The sequence below is a fragment of the Scyliorhinus torazame genome, chromosome 25, assembly GCF_047496885.1.
Source record: "Scyliorhinus torazame isolate Kashiwa2021f chromosome 25, sScyTor2.1, whole genome shotgun sequence".
NCBI classification, from domain to species: domain Eukaryota; kingdom Metazoa; phylum Chordata; class Chondrichthyes; order Carcharhiniformes; family Scyliorhinidae; genus Scyliorhinus; species Scyliorhinus torazame.
This window is the reverse complement of record NC_092731.1, coordinates 11853709-11873462: the sequence shown is the minus strand read 5'-3', so window position 1 is coordinate 11873462 and position 19754 is coordinate 11853709. Positions and strand designations below refer to the sequence as shown.

The 19754-nt window shown below is 50.7% G+C and overlaps 2 protein-coding genes across 3 annotated transcripts in view; both read left to right on the top strand.

Annotated features, from left to right (window-relative positions):
* Positions 1 to 19754, top strand: part of map3k10 (mitogen-activated protein kinase kinase kinase 10) — a 268683-nt gene that overhangs the window by 61149 nt on the left and 187780 nt on the right. The gene's annotated exons all lie outside the window — the stretch shown is intronic.
* LOC140402312 (atypical kinase COQ8B, mitochondrial-like) overlaps positions 234 to 19754 on the top strand; it is a 35713-nt gene continuing 16192 nt past the window's right edge. For both annotated transcript variants that reach the window (XM_072490002.1, XM_072490001.1), the window contains exons 1-13: positions 234 to 443; positions 2928 to 3317; positions 3833 to 3899; positions 3993 to 4070; positions 4696 to 4818; positions 6916 to 7001; positions 9625 to 9765; positions 11688 to 11769; positions 11869 to 11962; positions 14938 to 15079; positions 15624 to 15731; positions 17700 to 17765; positions 19150 to 19236. In XM_072490002.1, coding sequence (XP_072346103.1) covers positions 249 to 443; positions 2928 to 3317; positions 3833 to 3899; positions 3993 to 4070; positions 4696 to 4818; positions 6916 to 7001; positions 9625 to 9765; positions 11688 to 11769; positions 11869 to 11962; positions 14938 to 15079; positions 15624 to 15731; positions 17700 to 17765; positions 19150 to 19236 — 1659 coding nt within the window. In that variant the 5' untranslated portion in view covers positions 234 to 248. The remainder of the gene's footprint in view (positions 444 to 2927; positions 3318 to 3832; positions 3900 to 3992; positions 4071 to 4695; positions 4819 to 6915; positions 7002 to 9624; positions 9766 to 11687; positions 11770 to 11868; positions 11963 to 14937; positions 15080 to 15623; positions 15732 to 17699; positions 17766 to 19149; positions 19237 to 19754) is intronic.

Genomic DNA, 19754 nt, shown 5'->3' with positions numbered 1-19754 from the left:
AAAACATAAATTTTGAGTACCCAATTCATTTTGTCCAATTAAGGGGCAATTTAGCGCGGCCAATCCACCTACCCTGCACATCTTTGGGTTGTGGGGGCGAAACCCACGCAAACACAGGGAGAATGTGTAAACTCCACACGGACAGTGACCCAGAGCCGGGATCGAACCTGTGACCTCAGCGCCGTGAGGCAACATTGCTAACCACTGCGCCACCCTGCTGCCCTCCTCTCTTCCTTTCTTAACGGGTGATGTTTATGTTGTTACAGATGTGGACTGAGGTGACCAAAGTGCTGTGGGGTGCCGTGCGGGTGGGTAAGGCTTTCACGGAGAAACAGGGTGATGAGCTGAGGCTGACTGTCTGCAGATCCGTGCTGGGCGCTGGTCTGAAGAGGGCCCAGGTCTCTGCGGAACAATGTGTCGCTTCTTTCCTCGTCAAACGGCAGGTAACGGCTCGGTTGTGGCGGCCTTATCTTTCGATCTAGCCAAAGTCGGGAAGGAATTCTCTCGGTAGGCAATCTGACTGCTTGGGGTCCCTTCCAAATCAGATGGTTGTGGCTTCAAGTCCTGCTCCGCAAGATGCGGAACGCAAAATCCCGGCTGACGCGTCCAATATGGTATTGAGGGAATGCCGCACCGTCTGAGCTGGCAACTTTCAGATGACACATTAAGGCGAGGCGTCTGCCTTCCCATGCAGATTTACAAGACTCCCCAACCAGGGGAGTCCTCCCTGGTGTCCTGGCCAATATTTATCCCTCAAGCAACATCAGTAAAGCACGATTATCCAGTCATGGGTCCCAGTGGCACAGCGCATATGTCACTCGTTATTGACAAGTATCCCAGAGACACAAGTTCAAACTCCACTGTGGCACTGGGACATTACTCCATGTGACTCCAAACCCATTGTCAATTCTTAAATGAAATGAAAATCGCTTATTGTCACGAGTGGGCTTCAATGAAGTTACTGTGAAAAGCCCCTAGTCGCCACGTTCCGGCGCCTGTCCGGGGAGGCTGGTACGGGAATTGAACCGTGCTGCTGGACTGCTTTAAAAGCCAGCTATTTAGCCCAGTGTGCTAAACCAGCCCCTGATGCCCTCCTGATGGCCTAACGAGCCCCTCCGTTGTCACCACTGTTTCTGGATTATTATTGGACATGGACAATAAATGCTGGCCACACACCACGTACCGGGCACAAATAAAATAAGTCATTTCCAATAGTGGGAGCTTACTGCGAGCAATTTGGTTTTCTGTTTCCTACATTGCAACAGTGACTGCCCTTCAGAGTCCTTAACTGGCGGTAAAGTTCTTTGGAACATTTTGAGGTGCAGAAGGCATAAATGCAAGTCTTTTCATAGAATCACAGAATTGTTACAATTCTGGGGGGGGCCATTCGGCCCATTGTACTTCCACCGGCTCGCAACCCCCACAACCCAGAGATGTGCAGGGTAGGTGGATTGACCACGCTAAATTGCCTCTTAAAACAAAAGATTGAGATGTATAAAATTGAGGGGCATAGATAGACCGGAAGAAATTTTTCCCCTTGGTGGAGGGGTCAGTGACCAGGGGGCAGAGATTTAAGGTAAGAGGCAGGAGGTTTCGAGGGGATGTGAGGAAAGATATTTTTACCCAGAGGGTGATGGAGGCCCTCATCACAATTTAAGAAGTATTCAGATGTGGGCAGCTCGGTGGCGCAGTGGTTAGCACTGGGACTGCGGAGCTGAGGACCCGGTTTCGAATCCCGACCCTGGGTCACTGTCCATGTGGAGTTTGCACATTCTCCCCGTGTCTGCGTGGGTTTCACCCCCACAACCCAAAGATGCGCAGGGTAGGTGGATTGTCCGCGCTAAAATAATTGGGGGGAAAAATTATTGGGTACTCGCTTAGACGTGCACTTGCAATCCAGGCAGACAAGGCTATTGGGCAAAGTGCTGGAAAATGGGATTAGAATAATTAGGTTGTTTCTGACTGGCAGCCGCGATGGGCTGAAGGGCCTTGCCGGTGCTGTACACCTCTCTGACTCGAACCACTCGCTGCGCAAAACTTTTCTTCACGTTTTGCTTTCAGAGGAGAATCATAGAATCCCAACAGGGCTGAAGGAGGCCATTCGGCCCATTGAGTCTGCACTGACCCTATGGAAGAGCACCCCGCCTAGGCCCACTCCCCCACCCTTTCCCCATAACCCCACCTTACCTTCACATCAATGAACTGTGGGAGGAAACCGGAGCACCCGGAGGAAACCCACGCAGACACGGGGAGAACGTGCAGACTCCCCGGACGGTCACTCGAGGCCGGAATGGAACCCGAGCCCCTGGTGCTGTGAGGCAGCAGTGCTAACCACTGTGCCACCATGCTGCCCATTTGATGCTTTTGCCAGTTTAAACCTGTGCCCTTAGTGGAGATGGTCAGTACCTGGCATTGACAAACTTAAGTGCTCCTTTACACACACTTTATCAGGTAACCATTATTACTGTATTTGGGGCGGCACAGTGGTTAGCACTGCTGCCTCACGGCGGCGAGGACCGGGGTTCGATCCCGGCCCCGGGTCACTGTCTGTGTGGAGTTTGCACGTTCTCCCCGTGTTTGGGTGGGTCTCACCCCCACAACCCAGAGATGTGTGGGGTAGGTGGATTGGCCACGCTCTACTGCCCCTTAATTGGGAAAATTAAAAAAAAAAAACATAAATTACTGTATTTGGGCCAGGATCTGTCTTCAGCTATCGAACCATCTTCAGAGGGCCTTTGCTGCCCTCAGTCTGCCCTTTAGACTACAGATACACCCATGGTTCTCGGGAGTTGCACGGCTGGCCCATCTCGCTCCATTTCATATTTCAGAAACATGCAATCTCAGTTGTGGACCAAGAAAATAATTTTGGAGACGGAGATGCAGGAAGTGGCCAATCTGTGATCTATTCTTTTGTTCTTGATTTTTAGGTAGGAGAGCGAAAATTTAAAGAGGACCACCTTCCATTTGACGGAGAAGATGAGGCATCACGATGGAACCTTGCCTCCGAAATGGCCCCAGAACGTTCTGACGACCATGTGGGGGCAGGGAGCCAGGAGGCAGCTGGTAACCGGTGGGATGAGGGCTCATCGCATGGTGGCAAGAAGGTGGGACACCCTGTCTTGGGCCGCCCAGCTGGGCGTGGGTTCGGGGAGAGCAGCAGGAACTTTTCCTTGCTAGCAGGCCCTGGAATGGGACAGACGAGGTTTCTCCATGACGAGGCTTCGGCGAGGAGTCTGACACCCGAGGACATCGCCAAGGCCAGGAACACGAAGCAGAGCAGCGATAAATGGAGCCCGTCCAAGGCTCCGAGACAAATGGTGAGGGATCATAGAAATTACAGTGCAGAAGGAGGCCATTCGGCCCATCGCGTCTGCACCGGCCCTTGGAAAGAACACTCCACCTAAGTCCACACCTCCACTCTATCCCCATAACCCAATAACCCACTTAACCTTTTTGTGACACTAAGGGCAATTTATCATGGCCAATCCACCTAACCTGCACATCTTTGGACTATGGGAGGAAACCGGAGCACCCGGAGGAAACACTGGGAGAGTGTGCAGACTCCACACAGACAGTGACCCAAGCCATGAATTGAACATGGGACCCTGGAGCTGTGAAGCAACTGTGCTAACCACTGGGCTACCTACAAACAGACCAGGGCTGATCTGTATTTCAATACTTACTAACGATGGCACATCCCAAGAAGAAATTAAGACCATTTAATTGAGTTAGCACCTTTTAGGGAAGGGCAGGGAAGGGTATAAATCCCGAGAACCGATCAATGGCCAGCGTGACAGACTTCTGACCTGTTGTTATCTCCTTTTTAATGTAGTTAAGTGAACAAGCTCGTGAAAGAAAAGTGCCCTCTTCGCGGATCAGCCGCTTGGCAAACTTTGGAGGTAAGCAAGACCCGCTACACTTCGCCCCTTCCCTTGGCGTTTAAGCCCTAGGACGGCGGGATGTTTTGACATCCATTGTGTTTCCATTGGCAGGTTTGGCGGTGAGCTTGGGACTCGGTGCATTGGCCGAAGTTGCCAAAAAGTCAGTGAGCGGGAACCGGACGTTGAGAGGTTAGATCTCAGCCTTTGAACTCTTTGTCCTGATTCTCGAGTAAGGCGGGCGATGCTGGCTAAGCTTTCTCCTCCCTCCCTCCTCGGTGTCCTGGGTGTCGATCGCCCACCTCGTATCTCAGCAAGTGACCGTTTGCCACTGTGTAGACGGTGCACGCCCAGCTGATATTAAACTGTGGGGGTGGGGGTGTCTACCGAGTCGCCGATCTTGCTCACTCAGTCTCCCTTCACTCTCATTCCTGCCCCCACCACCCTCATACCCCAAGGTAGGCTTTATCCAGAGCTTGGAGCTTTCCAGGTGGTAAGTGTAGGGGTCACGTCTTTGTCAGCCCTCCTAGCTGAAGATGGATTCACTTGAAGAAACGGAAGAGACGAGAAAAGGGACCAATCAGATAGCTTCTTCGAAGCTAGCACAAACACAATGGGCCAAATGGCCATTTTCCTGCACTGTACGATTCAGTCTCACCGTTACAACTTGGCTGCTAAATATATTGACGAAATATCCCCACGTTGCAAAATGTTTACTCCTTAATCTGGGCAGTTAGAGGGGCGACAGATTTATTTGGCTGGCGTTTCAGTTGTTCCGAACCGTAGTAATCCTCCGATGTGCTTGTGTTGACCGAAGGAAATGAAGGACTTCTGGACTCCAGCCCCTTCCTATCGGAGGCTAACGCGGAGCGCATCGTCGACACGCTGTGCAAGGTGCGAGGGGCAGCGCTGAAGATCGGGCAGATGCTGAGCATTCAAGGTGTGTTTTCATTGTCGCGGTCACCCTCGCCCTCTCGCGACACCCAGTGAGTGTCTCCTCTCCCCCCAGTGGTTCCATAGGGCGGGCGGGGTTAACATTTATTGCCTGAGCCTAGTTGTCCTTTTGAGAAGGTGGTGGTTGGCCTTCTTTGTGAATTGCCGCAGTCCGTGCTGTGAAGGTGTGCCCAGGTTGGGCCGTTCCAGGACATTGACCCAGCAACAGTGAAGGGACACCAATTATATACCCTCCCTTTTGTTCTCCTTCCTCCCTGCACCCCTCCCCACCTTCTCTCGCTGGCTCAAAACCTATTCCGTTTCCAACTTTTCCCGGTTCTGATGGAAGGTCATGGGCCTGAAACGTTAACTTCACCCAGAGAGTGGTCGACCTGTGGAATTCGCGAACACGGAAAGTAGCCGAGGCCCAAACAGTGTGTGTTTTCAAGAAGCATTAGATCTAGCACTTGAGGGCGGCACGGCTACGACGCCGAGGACCCGGGTTCGATCCCGGCTCTGGGTCACTGTCCGTGTGGAGTTTGCACATTCTCCCCGTATCTGCGTGGGTTTCACCCCCACAACCCAAAGATGTGCAGGGTAGGTGGATTGACCGCGCTAAATTGCCCCTTAAATGGGAAAAAGAATTGGATACTCTAAATTTTAAAAAATAAATAAAAATAGAGCAGGTGGGGGTCCAGGTTATAGGGGGAAAAGCAGGATCAGGCTATTGAGTTTGGTGATCAGCCATGATCATAATGAATGGTGTAGCAGGCGCGAAGGGCTGAATGGCCTCCCCCTACTCCTATTTTCTTTGTTTCTATTACATTAACTCAGTACCTCCACAGATGCTGCCTGACCTGCTGAGAATTTCCAGCGTTTTCTGTTACCACTCACCTACCTGGAATCCTCGGTGTTGCCATTTAATGTTGAGGCCGATACGAATAACAAATAGAAACATAGGAAACAGAGAACATACAGTGCAGAAGGAGGCCATTCGGTCCATCGAGTCTGCACCGACCCACTTAAGCCCTCACTTCCACCCTATCCCCATAACCCAATAACCCCTCCTAACCTTTTTGGTCACTAAGGGCAATTTAACACGGCCAATGCACCTGACCTGCACGTCTTTGGACTGTGGGAGGAAACCGGAGCAGCCGGAGGAAACCCACGCAGACACGGGGAGAAGGCGCAGACTAGGCACAGACAGTGACCCAGCGGGGAATCGAACCTGGGACCCTGACGCTGTGAAGCCACAGTGCTTATCCACTGTGCTACCGTGCTGCCTGATATGTTAATAAAACTATCGAAACCCGATACTAACAACTCAGCACTGACCTTGCAAACGACCTATCACTGCCTTTTGAGAAGATATGGGAAAAGGGAAATCCTGCTGCCAAGTTACATGATTAGTCAGCTGGGGTACAGTTCTGCGGACATAGGAACAGGAATTCGGCCCCTCGAGCCTGCTACACCATTCAATAAGATCATGGCTGCCTGGAGTCAATTTTGCTCTTGCTATTTCAAACGCCTCTTCTTCTATCTTCTGATCTGTAGCTGGAGTTTTTAGCATTTGTCTTAGCGTTCGCATTTCAGTGGCCTCCATTTTCTTCCACAGATCTTCTTGACCTGTTGGCCCCGTCTGCGGCAGCCAGGAAAGTGGATAGAATGAAGTGTCTTGTTTTTTTTTTTCCCATGTCGCAAGCTTGAGATTTCTTGCTGTTAACACACCCTTCACCTTCGCACAGTTACTTCTGACTATCTGCATTCTTCTCCTGCCTTCGGCATCACATCGCCCATCTTCTCTTATCATTTGTCCAGAGTCATAGAGTCTTACAGCACGGAAAGAGGCCCTTCGGCCATCAAGTCCGTGCTGATCACACCAACCTATCTAGTCTCATGTCCTTTTGGTCAACTAAGCAAGGGACTTGGCACCAAGACGGGTGAATGGAGTTAAGAAACGGATAAGACCATTGAGTGCCAGGGCAGCCGTGTGGGGCTGAATGGCCCACTCCCGTGTTCTGGCAATCCAAGATATGCGCTGACCAGTCTGTCAAACTATAGGCTGAGGCGTCGCTTTCACAAGATCGATTTTCTCTCCACACAGACAGCAGTTTCATCAACCCTCAGCTCCAGAAGATATTCGAGCGCGTGCGCCAGAGTGCGGACTTCATGCCCGCCTGGCAGACAGTGGTGAGTGGACCGTCAGCAGCGCAGGGTGGTGTTTGGTGCCCGCAACAGAAAAGTATGTCCCCGTGACACTTCACACAATGTCCAGCCAAAGGATTAGTGGATTTGTCGTGGCTATGATCAGAACAAAAGGTTGTCAGTCCAGTAACTATCTCCCCCGCGTGACTCGCGCCCGAGAGGTTTTAAGCAACAGGCTTCCCTATACGTTAACTAACAAAGAAATGGGTTTTAGAGAGCAGTCTTAGTGTTTATTGAATACTGAGCGGTTAACACAGCCGTCACAAAGTCCTTTCAAGCTGATCAGACCTTTTTGAATATTTTTCTGACTGTCCTTAGAGCGCACTGACCTGGGTGGCCCAGTGGTAATGTCGCCGGACTAGTAATCCAGAGACCCCAGGCTGACCCTCTGGGGGACACGGGTTCAAATCCCAGCCCAGCAGCTGGTGGAATTTAAATTCAATTAATAAAGTCTGGGGTGAAAGCTGGTCTCCGTAACGGCGACCGTGACAACGATCATCGATTGTCCGTAAAACCCCATCTGGTTCACTAATGCCCTTTAGGGAACAAAATCTGCCGCCCTTACACGGTCTGGCCTACACGTGACTCCAGAACCACACAGCACACGGTGGCACAGTGGTTAGCACTGTTGCTTCACAGCACCAGGGACCCGGGTTTGATTCCTGGTTCGGGTCACTGTCTGTGTGGAGTCTGCACGTTCTCCCCGTGTCTGCGTGGGTTTCCTCCGGGCGCTCCGGTTTCCTCCCACAAGTCCTGAAAGACGTGCAGATTAGGTGGATTGGTCATGCTAAATTACCCGTAGCGTCCGAAAGGTTAGGTGGGGTTACGGGGATAGGGTGGAGGAGTGGGCCTTGGTCAGAGGGTCGGTGTAGACTCGATGGGCCGAATGGCCACCTCCTGCACTGTAGGGATTCTGTGTTCAAAGTGGCTGACTTAAGTGGCCCTCTGAAATGGCCGAGCGAGACACTCGGTTCAAGGGCAATTAGGGACGGGTAACAAACGCTGGTCTTGTCAGCGATACCCGAATCTCGTGAAATAATTTAAATTTATTTACTATTACTATTCGGCTACCTGAGGCTGCACCACTTCTAATCTTCCACCCTTTGTCTCTGTTCAGCGTGCTTTGTTTAATTTGTGGTGGCCCCAGTGTCTTTGGCGGCTGTGTCTCAGTCTGCCTGCCCTGTTCTCCTCCACCTCGCTGCAGTAAGTGATAACTTTGTGACTGCCCCCTATTTCGGCGCCTGATTCTCGTGGCTCGGCTCGTTCCCGTTCACCTGAGGAATAAAAATCTTCCCAACCCCATTCCCCTTCCTGTTCCCACTCTGTGTCTTAAAATAAAATACTCCCAACAAAGCACGCTCAGAGGTATTTTGACCCTGCGAAACATTTTTTAAATGTTCTAATGAGGGGAGGAGTGAGGATGTAGGGGCTGGTGCCAGCAACCTGGTTTAGAGCTGGTGGATTTTAAAGAGGCTCATCGAAGAGGCAGAGGGAGGTGGCGATGCAGGAGAGTTTGAAGAGGGAATTTCAGAGAGTGAGACCCAGGCAGCTGAAGGCATGTCCGCTAGCAGTGGAGTGGAAGTGAAGTCTTATAGAATCATAGAATTTACAGTGCAGAAGGGAGGCCATTCTGCCCCCACTCTACAGGTGTGGTACAGCAGAAATGGAAAAGTATTTTTTAAAGCAAAACAATGTTTATTCTATGAACTCAAGTTAACCTTTTTAAAACATACAGTGAACATCTTAGCAACCATTAATTCAAATACAACCCCCAAAGACTACAACACTAAGTAATCCTTTAAGATTTCCTTTTAACATCCATACGACTTAAAAACAAAACCTTTAACAGAAACACATCAGGTTTACATTCACTACTGAGAACATTTATAATTCTGAATTCACCAAATGATCAAGAGATAGTCTTTTCATGGCAGAGAGATCAACAGTACACCTGCTCTGTCTGGCTTCAGCTCCAACACTGAAAATGAAACTGAAACACACCCTGCAGCAAACAGCCTAAAACGAAAGTTAAAAAGCCGACAGACAGCCCAGCTCCACCCACTCTCTGACATCACTGCAGTAATATGAGCAGCCAAACATTTCTTAAAGCGACATTTTCATGACGCCCAGTAAAGCCACCCAACCATTTTGGACTCTAAGGGGCAATTCAGCACGGCCAATCCACCTAACCTGCACATCTTTGGACTGTGGGAGAGAGCCGGAGCACCCAGAGGAAACCCACACAGACACTGGGAGGATGTGCAGACTCCGCACAGACAGTCACCCGAGCCGGGAATCAAACCTGGGACCCTGGTGCTGTGAAGCAACTGTGCTAACCCACTGTGCTACCGTGCTGCCCCTCTTGCGTTTATATAGCACCTGCCACAATCACCAGATGTCTCAAAGTTCTTTAAAACCGATGAAATACCTTTGAAATGCGGTCACTGTTTGATTCCAGTGTTATGTGCGCTAGTGCCAGTAAACGCTCAGCCGGTGGTCAGAGATCAGGCTGCGGAGGGGGGAGACTTCAGAATCCAGACTGTGGCGCGTGGTCCTGGGTAGACCTCTCCTCTCGATGAATCAATCTGTTTAAATGCTCTTTTCTCAGCAAGTTCTGGATGAGGATCTGGGCCCACACTGGCGGGATCGGCTGGCCGTGTTTGAGGAGAGACCCTTTGCTGCTGCTTCGATTGGGCAGGTGCATCACGGAGAGCTGAAGGACGGGAGGCAAGTGGCCATCAAGATCCAGGTAGGCCCGTTTTTCCTCCACTGAATCGGATTCTCGAGCTGCCGGCTGGGATTTACACAGCCGTTCTCTGGATTACTCGGCCCGTAACGTAGCCACTACACTAATCAGGCACACTGCCTCAGTTGTGACCAGTTGACTCAGTAGAGACCTGGGGCTGGATTCTTCCGCCCTGCCCGCTGCAAGAACGTCACCGGCGAGACGCCGACAATGGGAAAAATCCATTGACCTCAGGCGGGATTCTCCGGTCGCCGGGTGGACGCGGCTCGACAATCCTGCCCCTGGATCAAACCTGGGTCATTCAAAGAACAAAGATCAATACAGCACAGGAACTGGCCCTTCGGCCCTCCAAGCCTGTACCGGTCATGATACCAACCGTGGCCAAAACCCTCAGCACTTCCTCTATACCCTCTGTACCCACCCTATCCATGTGTTTGTCGAGATGCCTTTTGAACGCCGTTAATGTATCTGCTTCCACAACCTCCCCTGGCAACGCGTTCCAGGCTCTCACCACCCTCTTGTGTAAAAAAACCTGCCTCGCACATCTCCTCCAAACTTTGCCCCATGGACCTTAAACCTATGCCCCCTGGTGACTGCCCCCTCCACCCTGGGAAAGAGTGCCTGCCCATCCACTCTATCCATGCCCCTCATGATCTTGTAGACCTCTTTCTAATGAAAACAGTCCGAGTCTATTCAACCTCTCCGCATAGCTAACACCCTCCAGACCCGGCAACATCCTGGTCAACCTCCTCTGCACCCTCTCCAAAGCCTCCGCATCCTTCTGGTACTGTGGCGACCAGAATTGTGCGCAACATTCCAAGTGTGGCCTCACCCAGGTTCTATGCAACTGTAATTCGCAGCAAGGGCTCGTTAATTGGATGTAAAATGGGTTCTGAAGTGACGCATATGGCAAATACACGTTTTGAACCGGCGGTGCAATGCCTGCCATATTGGTAGCTAGATCAAAAGATGAGTCTAGAGCCCCTGACCCTTTGTATATGTAAATAAGGTGCCTGCTTGAGGCCTCCATTATCAAATTGGTTTGCCTGAGGTATTTGAACCAGGAGGTTGTGTTCAGAGAAACCAGCTTAACATGCAGCCTATCAGCGGGCCCTTGCTTTCTTTTTTATGAAATCACATATTGAATGTTTGCGTGGGTTTCGCCCCCACAATCCAAAGATGTGCAAGATAGGTGGATTGACCCTTAATTTAAAAAAATAAATAATTGGGTACACTAAATTTTTTTAAAAAATCTCATATTGAATCTGTTGGAGAGTGCAGGAATTCTCCTTCTGACCTCAGTAAAACCACGGGTCGCTAGTGGCCATCGCAGCCCTCTTTCTAAGTGTCTCTTCACCCCCCCACCCCCCCCCCCCCCCCCCAATCCCTGCCCACTCCCCTCTCTCTCTCCCTCCTCCGCCGCCTCCTATCCCGGTCACTGTCTATTTCCCACTCCTTTTCACATGTCTGACTGCCTGTAAACTCGCCTCTGCCTGCGTGGAGAGACAGTGGGGTTGTCACTGGACTAGTAATCCATAGACCTGGGTTAATGTTCTGTGGACCCTGGATCGAATCCCACCACGGCTGATGATGGAATTCGAATCCAATTCAATTAATGAAACCATTGTCGTAAAACATCCATCTGGTTCACTAATGCCCCTTTAGGGGGGGAAATCTGCCATCCTTACCCGGTCTGGCCTACATGTGACTCCAGACCCACAGCCATGTGGTTGACTGTTAAATGCCCTCTGAAGTGACCTAGCGAGACACAGTTTCTGGGTAGTTCGGGCAATTAATAAATGAATTTTAAAAAACCCATGTGGTCTGTGGGTCCCCTGTGATTCATAAAGAGAACGGTTTGGGTTTGAGCTGCAATGATTTGGGGATTTGTTTCCGAAGTTTGTTCATCTGCTCCATCCTTCCAGTATCCAGGAATAGCTCGCAGCATCAAGAGTGACGTGGAGAACCTGCTCTCTCTGTTACAGATGAGCATCCCACTGCCCCAAGGTAAAGCAGAGTCAGCAAAACCCTTTAGCACTGTTGAGCAAGGTTCAGAAACCTGAGCCGCCCCAGTGCTCACTGCCTCTTTCTCCGCCCTCCTTGCAGGCCTGTTTGCCGAGAGCGGGATTGTGGTCTTGAAGCGGGAGCTGGAATGGGAATGTGACTATATTCGGGAAGCAGCTTGTGCCAAGAGATTCAGGTATGGTTAGCCGCCTGTGTGTAAAGAGGTCACTCCACCACAATTTATATTTATATAACCCCTTTGACGTAGCTAAACACTCCACGGGAACTGTGTTGTCAAACAAAACTGTGACCCTGAGCGACATTTAAAAAAAATAAATATATATATATATTTTTTCCAATTAAGGGGCAATTTAATGTGGCCAATCCACCTGCACATCTTTGGGTTGTGGGGGTGAAACCCACGCAGACACGGGGAGAATGTGCAAACTCCACACGGACAGTGACCCAGGGCCGGGATTCGAACCCGGGACCTCGGCGCCGCAGTCCCAGTGCTAACCACTGCGCCACATGCCGCCCTCGACCCTGAGCGACATAAGGAGACATTAGGACAGGTGACCAAAAGTTTGGTCCAGGGGGTAGGTTTTAAAGATGCTAAGAGGTTTAGGGAGAGAATGTCAGGGCCCAGGTAGATGAAGTATTACAACACTAGGTTAAAGTCCAACAGGTGTGTTTGGAATCACCAGCTTTCGGAGCACAGCTCCTTCACCAGGTGGGTTCCACAAGCACAGCTATAGACAAAGTCAATGATGCAAGGCGATACTTTGAATGAGAGTCTTTGCAGGTAATTAAGTCTTTACAGGTCCAGACGGTGCGACTGGGGAGAGGGATAATCACAGGTTAAAGAGGTGTGAATTATCCCTGGGCCTGGGCTTGCAAAATCCTACCAACTGTCCTGGCTTGAGACAATTCACACCCCTTTAACCTGTGAAAATCCCCTAGTCGCCACACTCCGGCGCCTGTTCGGGTACACAGAGGGAGAATTCAGAATGTCCAATTCACCTAACGCGCACGTCTTTCGGGACTTGTGGGAGGAAACCGGAGCGCCCGAAGGAAACCCACGCAGACACAGGGTGAACGTGCAGACTCCGCACGGACAGTGACTCAAGCCGGGATTTGAACCTGGGACCCTGGCGCAGTGAAGCCACCGTGCTAACCACTGTGCTGCCGTGCCGCCATAAAATACTGAAAGGGATTGATGAAGTAAACGTAGACCAAACGTTCCCCCTTGTGGGGCAATCTGGAACCAGAGGGTCACGTATAGGTCGAGAGGCGGTAAATTTAGAACTGAGATGAGGAGGAACTACTTCTCGCAGAGGGTGGTGAATTTGTGGAACTCGCTGCCCCATAGTGTGGTGGAGTCTGAATCAGCAAATAATTTCAAGAAGGAGGTAGATATATTTCTGATTTAAAAATAAAGAACGGGTTCAAGGGATATGGGTAACAGGTGGGGAGGTGGATTTGAGACCAGGAAGAGATCAGCCATGATCTGATTCAATGGCAGAGCAAGGGGGGTGAATTGCCGACTTCTCCTAATTCCTATGACATTGCAAAGTTGAATGGGAAATGTCAACATAGTTTGCAATCTTGATATGACCAAAATTCACATCATGGTATGTGACCAGGAAGTACTTGCATGTCACAGATCTAGATTGGGGACGACATGATCAGATGCATAATATTCAGCATATTCTCGGCATAGGGCATCACGGTAGCATTGTGGATAGCACAATTGCTTCACAGCTCCAGGGTCCCAGGTTCGATTCCGGCTTGGGTCACTGTCTGTGCGGAGTCTGCACATCCTCCCCGTGTGTACGTGGGTTTCCTCCGGGTGCTCCGGTTTCCTCCGACAGTCCAAAGATGTGCAGGTTAGGTGGATTGGCCGTGATAAATTGCCCTTAGTGTTCAAAATTGCCCTTCGTGTTGGGTGGGGCTACTGGGTTATGGGGATAGGGTGGAGGTGTTGACCTTGGGTAGGGTGCTCTTTCCAGGAGCCGGTGCAGACTCGATGGGCCGAATGGCCTCCTTCTGCACTGTAAATTCTATGAAATATCTTGTGTGAGTTTAAAATGAAAATTTGCATTCTCGTGATGCTGACTATTTTCTTTCCTGCTTCGAGATGTGCAGGTTAGGAGGACTGGCCATGCCAAATTGTGCCTTCGTGCCCAAAGGTGGGCCTAGTTCGGGTGCTCTTTCAGAGGGCCGGTGCAGACTCGATGGGCCGAACGGCCTCCTGCACTGGGGATTCGATGAAGAACCAGAAGCAACCACAGGCCAACAAGCAGCGAGTTTGAGGCAGAAGGTCGAGAGACTGTAGCTCACTGCTCTGCCACTCGGTGGTGCTGTTTCCCCACTAATTTTCTCACACAATCATAAATCCAATGGGCTTAAATCCTGAGGTCCTGATTCCTTCTCGCTGCCCCCTGTTGGTAGAATCCAGGAGTTTACGGAACTCGATCTAGATAGAACATCAATTAAGCGCATGGTCTTTATTCATTCTTCGGGTGTGGGCGTCGCTGGCAAGGTGACGTTGTCCCACCCCTAATTGCACCCTTGAGAAGGTGGAGTGAGGTGCCTCCTTGAACTGTTGCAGTCCACGTGACGACTTATCTTCAGGACTGTTCTTAAGTTCATCATCATAGAGACACGCACATGGGGGGGGGGGGGGAAATGACGGCCCATCGAGTCTGCATCGACCTGTTGGAAAGAGCACTGTACTTAAGCCTACACCTCCACCCTATCCCCATAACCCAAACTAACCTTTTGGACACTAAGGGCAATTTATCACGGCCAATCCACCTAACCTGCTCTACTTTGGACTGTGGGAGGAAACCGGAGCACCTCCGGAGAAAACCCACGCACACACTGGGAGAACGTGCAAATTCCACACACACTAACCCGAGGTCGGAATCGAACCTGGGTCCCCGGAGCTGTGATGCAGCAGTGCTAGCCACTGTGTCAAAGTTCCAATATGTAGTTTGGCTACTCCCATTGCAGAGTTTCTACTGGTAACATCCCCAGCGTCTGAAGCCTCTGATAGCGGTGTAAGGTGATCCACTGCCTCGCATGGCAGGTGATTTCCCGGTGTCCGTGGCGCGGGGAGAGGGATTGCACTGCAGTCTAACCGTGCGGTCTGTCCTCTGGCCCTGACAGGGAGCTGCTCAAGGACGATCCTTTCTTCTATGTTCCAGAAGTGATCGACGAACTCACGACAAAACGGATTCTCACCGCAGAGCTAGTGCACGGCGTACCTCTGGATAAGTGTGAAGATCTCGATCAGGACACCCGAAATAAGGTTTGCTTACAGACCATGTACAGACTCGCTATCCCTGGTTCTCAGTCTCGTTGTAACCGAGTGTGATGGACAAATTGTTCTTGGCTGTAAAAAAAAAAACAGTACAGCAGCACAATGGAGGCGGATTGGTGATTACTCTGAACACTTTCTAATCTCGAGCCAATACTGTAAAACCAACCTGCTTTACAGGGGCTGGTTTAGCACACTGGGCTAAATCGCTGGCTTTTAAAGCAGACCAAGGCAGGCCAGCAGCACAGTTCGATTCCCGTACCAGCCTCCCCGAACAGGCGCCGGAATGTGGCGACTAGGGGCGTTTCACAGTAACTTCATTTGAAGCCTACTTGTGACAATAAGCGATTTTCATTTTAATTTCTTTACCACCCGAATTCGCCTTGCCTGAATAATATGACAAGTTTTACACTAACCCTCTAAGCACGGTCAACTCGCTGGGAACAGGGCAACAGGAGATTCACTGGAACATTATCTGTATTTTCTTGTTTTAAGGGATTCTTGTCTCAGTAAAAACGTTGCGTCGTTCTTCCAGATCTGTTCCAGCATCCTTGAGCTGTGCCTTCGTGAGGTTTTTGAGTTCCGGTTCATGCAGACTGATCCAAACTGGTCCAATTTCTTCTTTGACGAGGGGCAGCAGAAGGTGAGTCACGTCTAACGTGTTCCCCCCCCCCCCCCCCCCCCCCCCCCCCAACCCTCATTTATTTTCCCCTCCTGTTTCGTTCCCTGCACATTGTCTCCAATTGGGAGGGTGGGCTGTTACCGTGCAGTGAAGCTAAATTGCAGTCGAAGTTGGTTTTTAAGGGGGTGGTTAGCTCGGTTGGCTAGAGCGAGGTGTGGAAGCACGGCAACAATGCAGGTTTAAAAAAAATAAAAAATTTAGAGTACCCAATTATTTTTTTCTCCAATGAAGGGGCAATTTAGCGCGGCCAATCCGCCTACCCTGCACATCTTTGGGTTGTGGGGGTGAAACCCACGCAGACACGGGGAGAATGTGCAAACTCCACATGGACAGTGACCCGGGGCCGCGATTCGAACCCGGGTCCTCAGCGCCGCAGTCCCAGTGCTAACCACTGTGCCACTTGCCACCCCACAATGCGGGTTTAATCCCCATATCAGTATGGAGACCGGCCCCTTTACCTTGCCCCTTGCTGGGTGTGAAGTGGTGTCCCTCAAGCTCGATAACCAGATGTTTCCCTCTGCCTCTCTCTATTGGGGTGAGGCGATGGTGAAGTGGTGCTGTCACTAGATTAGTAATCCAGAGACCCAGGGCACGGTAGCACAGTGGGCAAGCACTGTTGCTTCACAGCTCCAGGGCCTGGTTTGGGTTACTGTCTGTGCAGAGTCTGCATGTTCCCCCGTGTTTGCGTGGGTTTTCTCCGGTTTCCTCCACAAGTCCCGAAAGACGTGCTGTTAGGTGAATTGGACATTCTGAATTCTCCCTCAGTGTACCCGAACAGGCGCCGGAATGTGGTGACTATGGGCTTTTCACAGTAACTTCACTGCAGTGTTAATGTAAGCCTACTTGCGACAATAAAGATTATTATTATTAATCAATGCTCTGGGGTCCCGGGTTTGAATCCCACCGTGGCAGATGGTGAAATATGAATTCAATAAAAATCCGGAATTAAAATTCTAATTGTGACCATTCTGTCAATTGTCGTAAACGTACATCTGGTTCGTTAATGTCCCTTTAGGGAAGGAAATCTGCCGTCCTTACCCGGTCTGGCCTACATGTGATTCCAGACCCACAGCAATGCGGCTGACTCTTAACTGACCCCCTCTGTAATTGCCCAGCGAGCCACTCCGTTCAAGGGCAATTAGGGATGGGCAACACAGCCTCACGGCAACGAGGACCCGGGTTCGATCCCGGCCTCGGGTCACTGTCCGTGTGGAGTTTGCACATTCTCCCCGTGTCTGCGTGGGTTTCGCCCCCACAACCCAAAGATGTGCAGGGTAGGTGGATTGGCCGCGCTAAATTGCCCCTTAATTGGGGGGAAAAAATGAATTGGGTCCTCTAAATTTATGTTTTTAAAAAGGGATTGGCAACAAATGCTGACCCAGTGATGCCCACATCCCAAGAATGAATAGAAAAAATGATCCCTATGATCCTTTGTGGACTATGGCCGGTTACCTACCGATCAGCACATTTGGCCATGAGTCAGAAGGTTGTGAGTTCGTGGTCCACTCCAAAACCCAAATTGCAAGCTGACGGGTCAGTGCCAAACTGATGGAGTTGCTGCATTGTCAACAATGAGACAGCTGCGTTCTTGGATGCAAAATATGCCATGGCTACTTAGAAGCACACGAGCATTCTGTGGGCGCTTCCTGTGCGCAATGATGCCACCTTTCCCTACGGTAATACTGAAATATTTCCTGAGCTGTACAACGTTTTGGGCTACCCTGGGGCCAGGAAGGCATTGTGGAAATGAGTGTCGTCCTCCTTTCCAACAGCGTTAAGAACAATGCAGCGCAGGAACAGGCCCTTCGCCCCTCCAAGCCTGTACCGGTCATGATACCAACCTTTGCAAAAACCCTCAGCACTCCTTTGTGCCGTATCCCTCAAAAGCGTTACCGGGAAGAATTAATGTTTTACTTCTTGCCCCATCAGGTAACGTTGTTGGACTTTGGAGCAAGTCGAGAGTTTGGTAAAGAGTTTACGGATCACTATATTGAGGTATGTGCAAAGTTTCCGTACTTCGGGCCCGTCAAACACTTCAGTGTCTCCATTGGCAGAGTTCCTGTCGGTCGGATATTTGTGCGGATGACTCCTCACCCTCCCGGCTAACCACATTTCACCGTGCCTCAGCCCACTCGCCTCCTGAGTCAAGTCCAGGGACAGGGACACAATTGAAACGTAGCCACTGTTATAATGGGAAGAGACGTGCAGCCATTTTGCGCACAGCAAGCTCCCGCAAACTGCAGTGTATCGATGACCAGATCATTTGTTTCTCTTCAGTGTTGTTGATAAAGGGATAAATATTGAACTGCACACAGGGGAGAACCCCCGACCCCTTCTCAAATTAGTGACCCCTTTAATGTCCTTTTTTTATTAATAACCTTTATTAATGTCACAAGTAGGCTTTCATTAAGACTGCAGGGCAGCATGGTGGCACAGTGGTTAGCATTGTTTCCTCACGGCACCGAGGTCCCAGGTTCGATCCCGGCTCTGGGTCACTGTCGTGTGGAGTTTGCACATTCTCCCAGTGTTTGCGTCGGTTTCGCCCCCACAACCCAAAGATGTGCAGGGTAGGTGGATTGGCCACGCTAAATTACCCCTTAATTGGAAAAAAGGAATTGGGCACACTAAATTTATTTTAAAAAAAAAAGACTGCAATGAAGTTACTGTGAAAAACCCCTAGTCGCCACACTCCGGTGCCTGTTCGGGTACACAGAGGGAGAATTCAGAATGTCCAATTCATCTAACAGCACGTCTTTCGGGACTTGTGGGAGGAAACCGGAGCACCCGGAGGAAACCCACGCAGACACGGGGAGAACGTGCAGGCTCCGCACAGACAGTGACCCAGGTGGGAATCGAACACTGGTCCCTGCGCTGTGAAGCAACAGTGCTAACCACTGTGCTACTGTGCCACCCCAGGCCTCTGGTAAACCTCTCTTCTGAAATGCGGCACTTCTGAGAGTGCTGCACTACCTCAGTACTGTACTAGATTGTCAGCCTCGATTTTGTTCCAAGGTACTTGCAGGGGGACCTGAACCCTCGATCTTCTGACTCAAAGGCAACAGAGTGTCATCCACCCGTCCACAACAAAGTTAGATGATGCTCGTGGTTCTCCATGATCGCCTGCGTTTCAGATCCCACAGGACATGTGGGGAAAGAGCCATGTTGTAGACCGGTGAAAATACAACTGTTCTGTTGGGTCAGGGGCCAATTCAGCGATGAATTACGCACCGGAGCCCGAGGGTGCCGCCAAAGGCTAGTGTCACAGGGGGCCCCACAGGGGGCACGAGCCTTCAAACGGGAACACCCAGTGAAGTATCATCGTCACTTTCAATTGCTTCCTCCTAGCTGCAGCTGTGACGTCCGATCTCTTGTCTCGCAGGTGGTCCGAGCCGCTGCTGATGGTGACCGGGGCAAGGTGTTACAGAAATCCCGGGACTTGAAATTCCTCACCGGCTACGAGACAAAGGCAAGTACCGACATTCATTCAACTGGGGAGCACTGAGGGCAGAACCTTCCAATTAGAGGCAGGTCATTCAGGGGTGAATCAGGACGCAGTTTTTTGTGCGCACATTGGTAAAAATCCTAGAACGTTCTGTCCCCAAAAAACTGTTCTAAGGTTGCAGGAGAATTAATCGAAAACTTCAGGACTGAGATTGAGAGATTTCTGTTTGGCAGAAGGATGCTGGGCGGGGTGTAGATCAACCGTGATCTAATTGAGTGATAGAACAGGCCTGAGGGGCTGAATGGCCTCTTCCTCTGTTTCTATTCATGACTGCTTAGATTGCCTCCCGGTTACCTCCTATCCTGGCCGCCGCGATTCATGCCTTACAGGGATGCCCAGGGTGGCAAAGAATTGAAATGTAGGCTCTGGGCCACTGTCCGTGTGGAGTTTGCACATTCTCCCCGTGTCTGCGTGGGTCTCGCCCCCACAACCCAAAGATGTGCAGGTATAGGTGGATTGGCCACGCTAAATCGCCGCTCAAT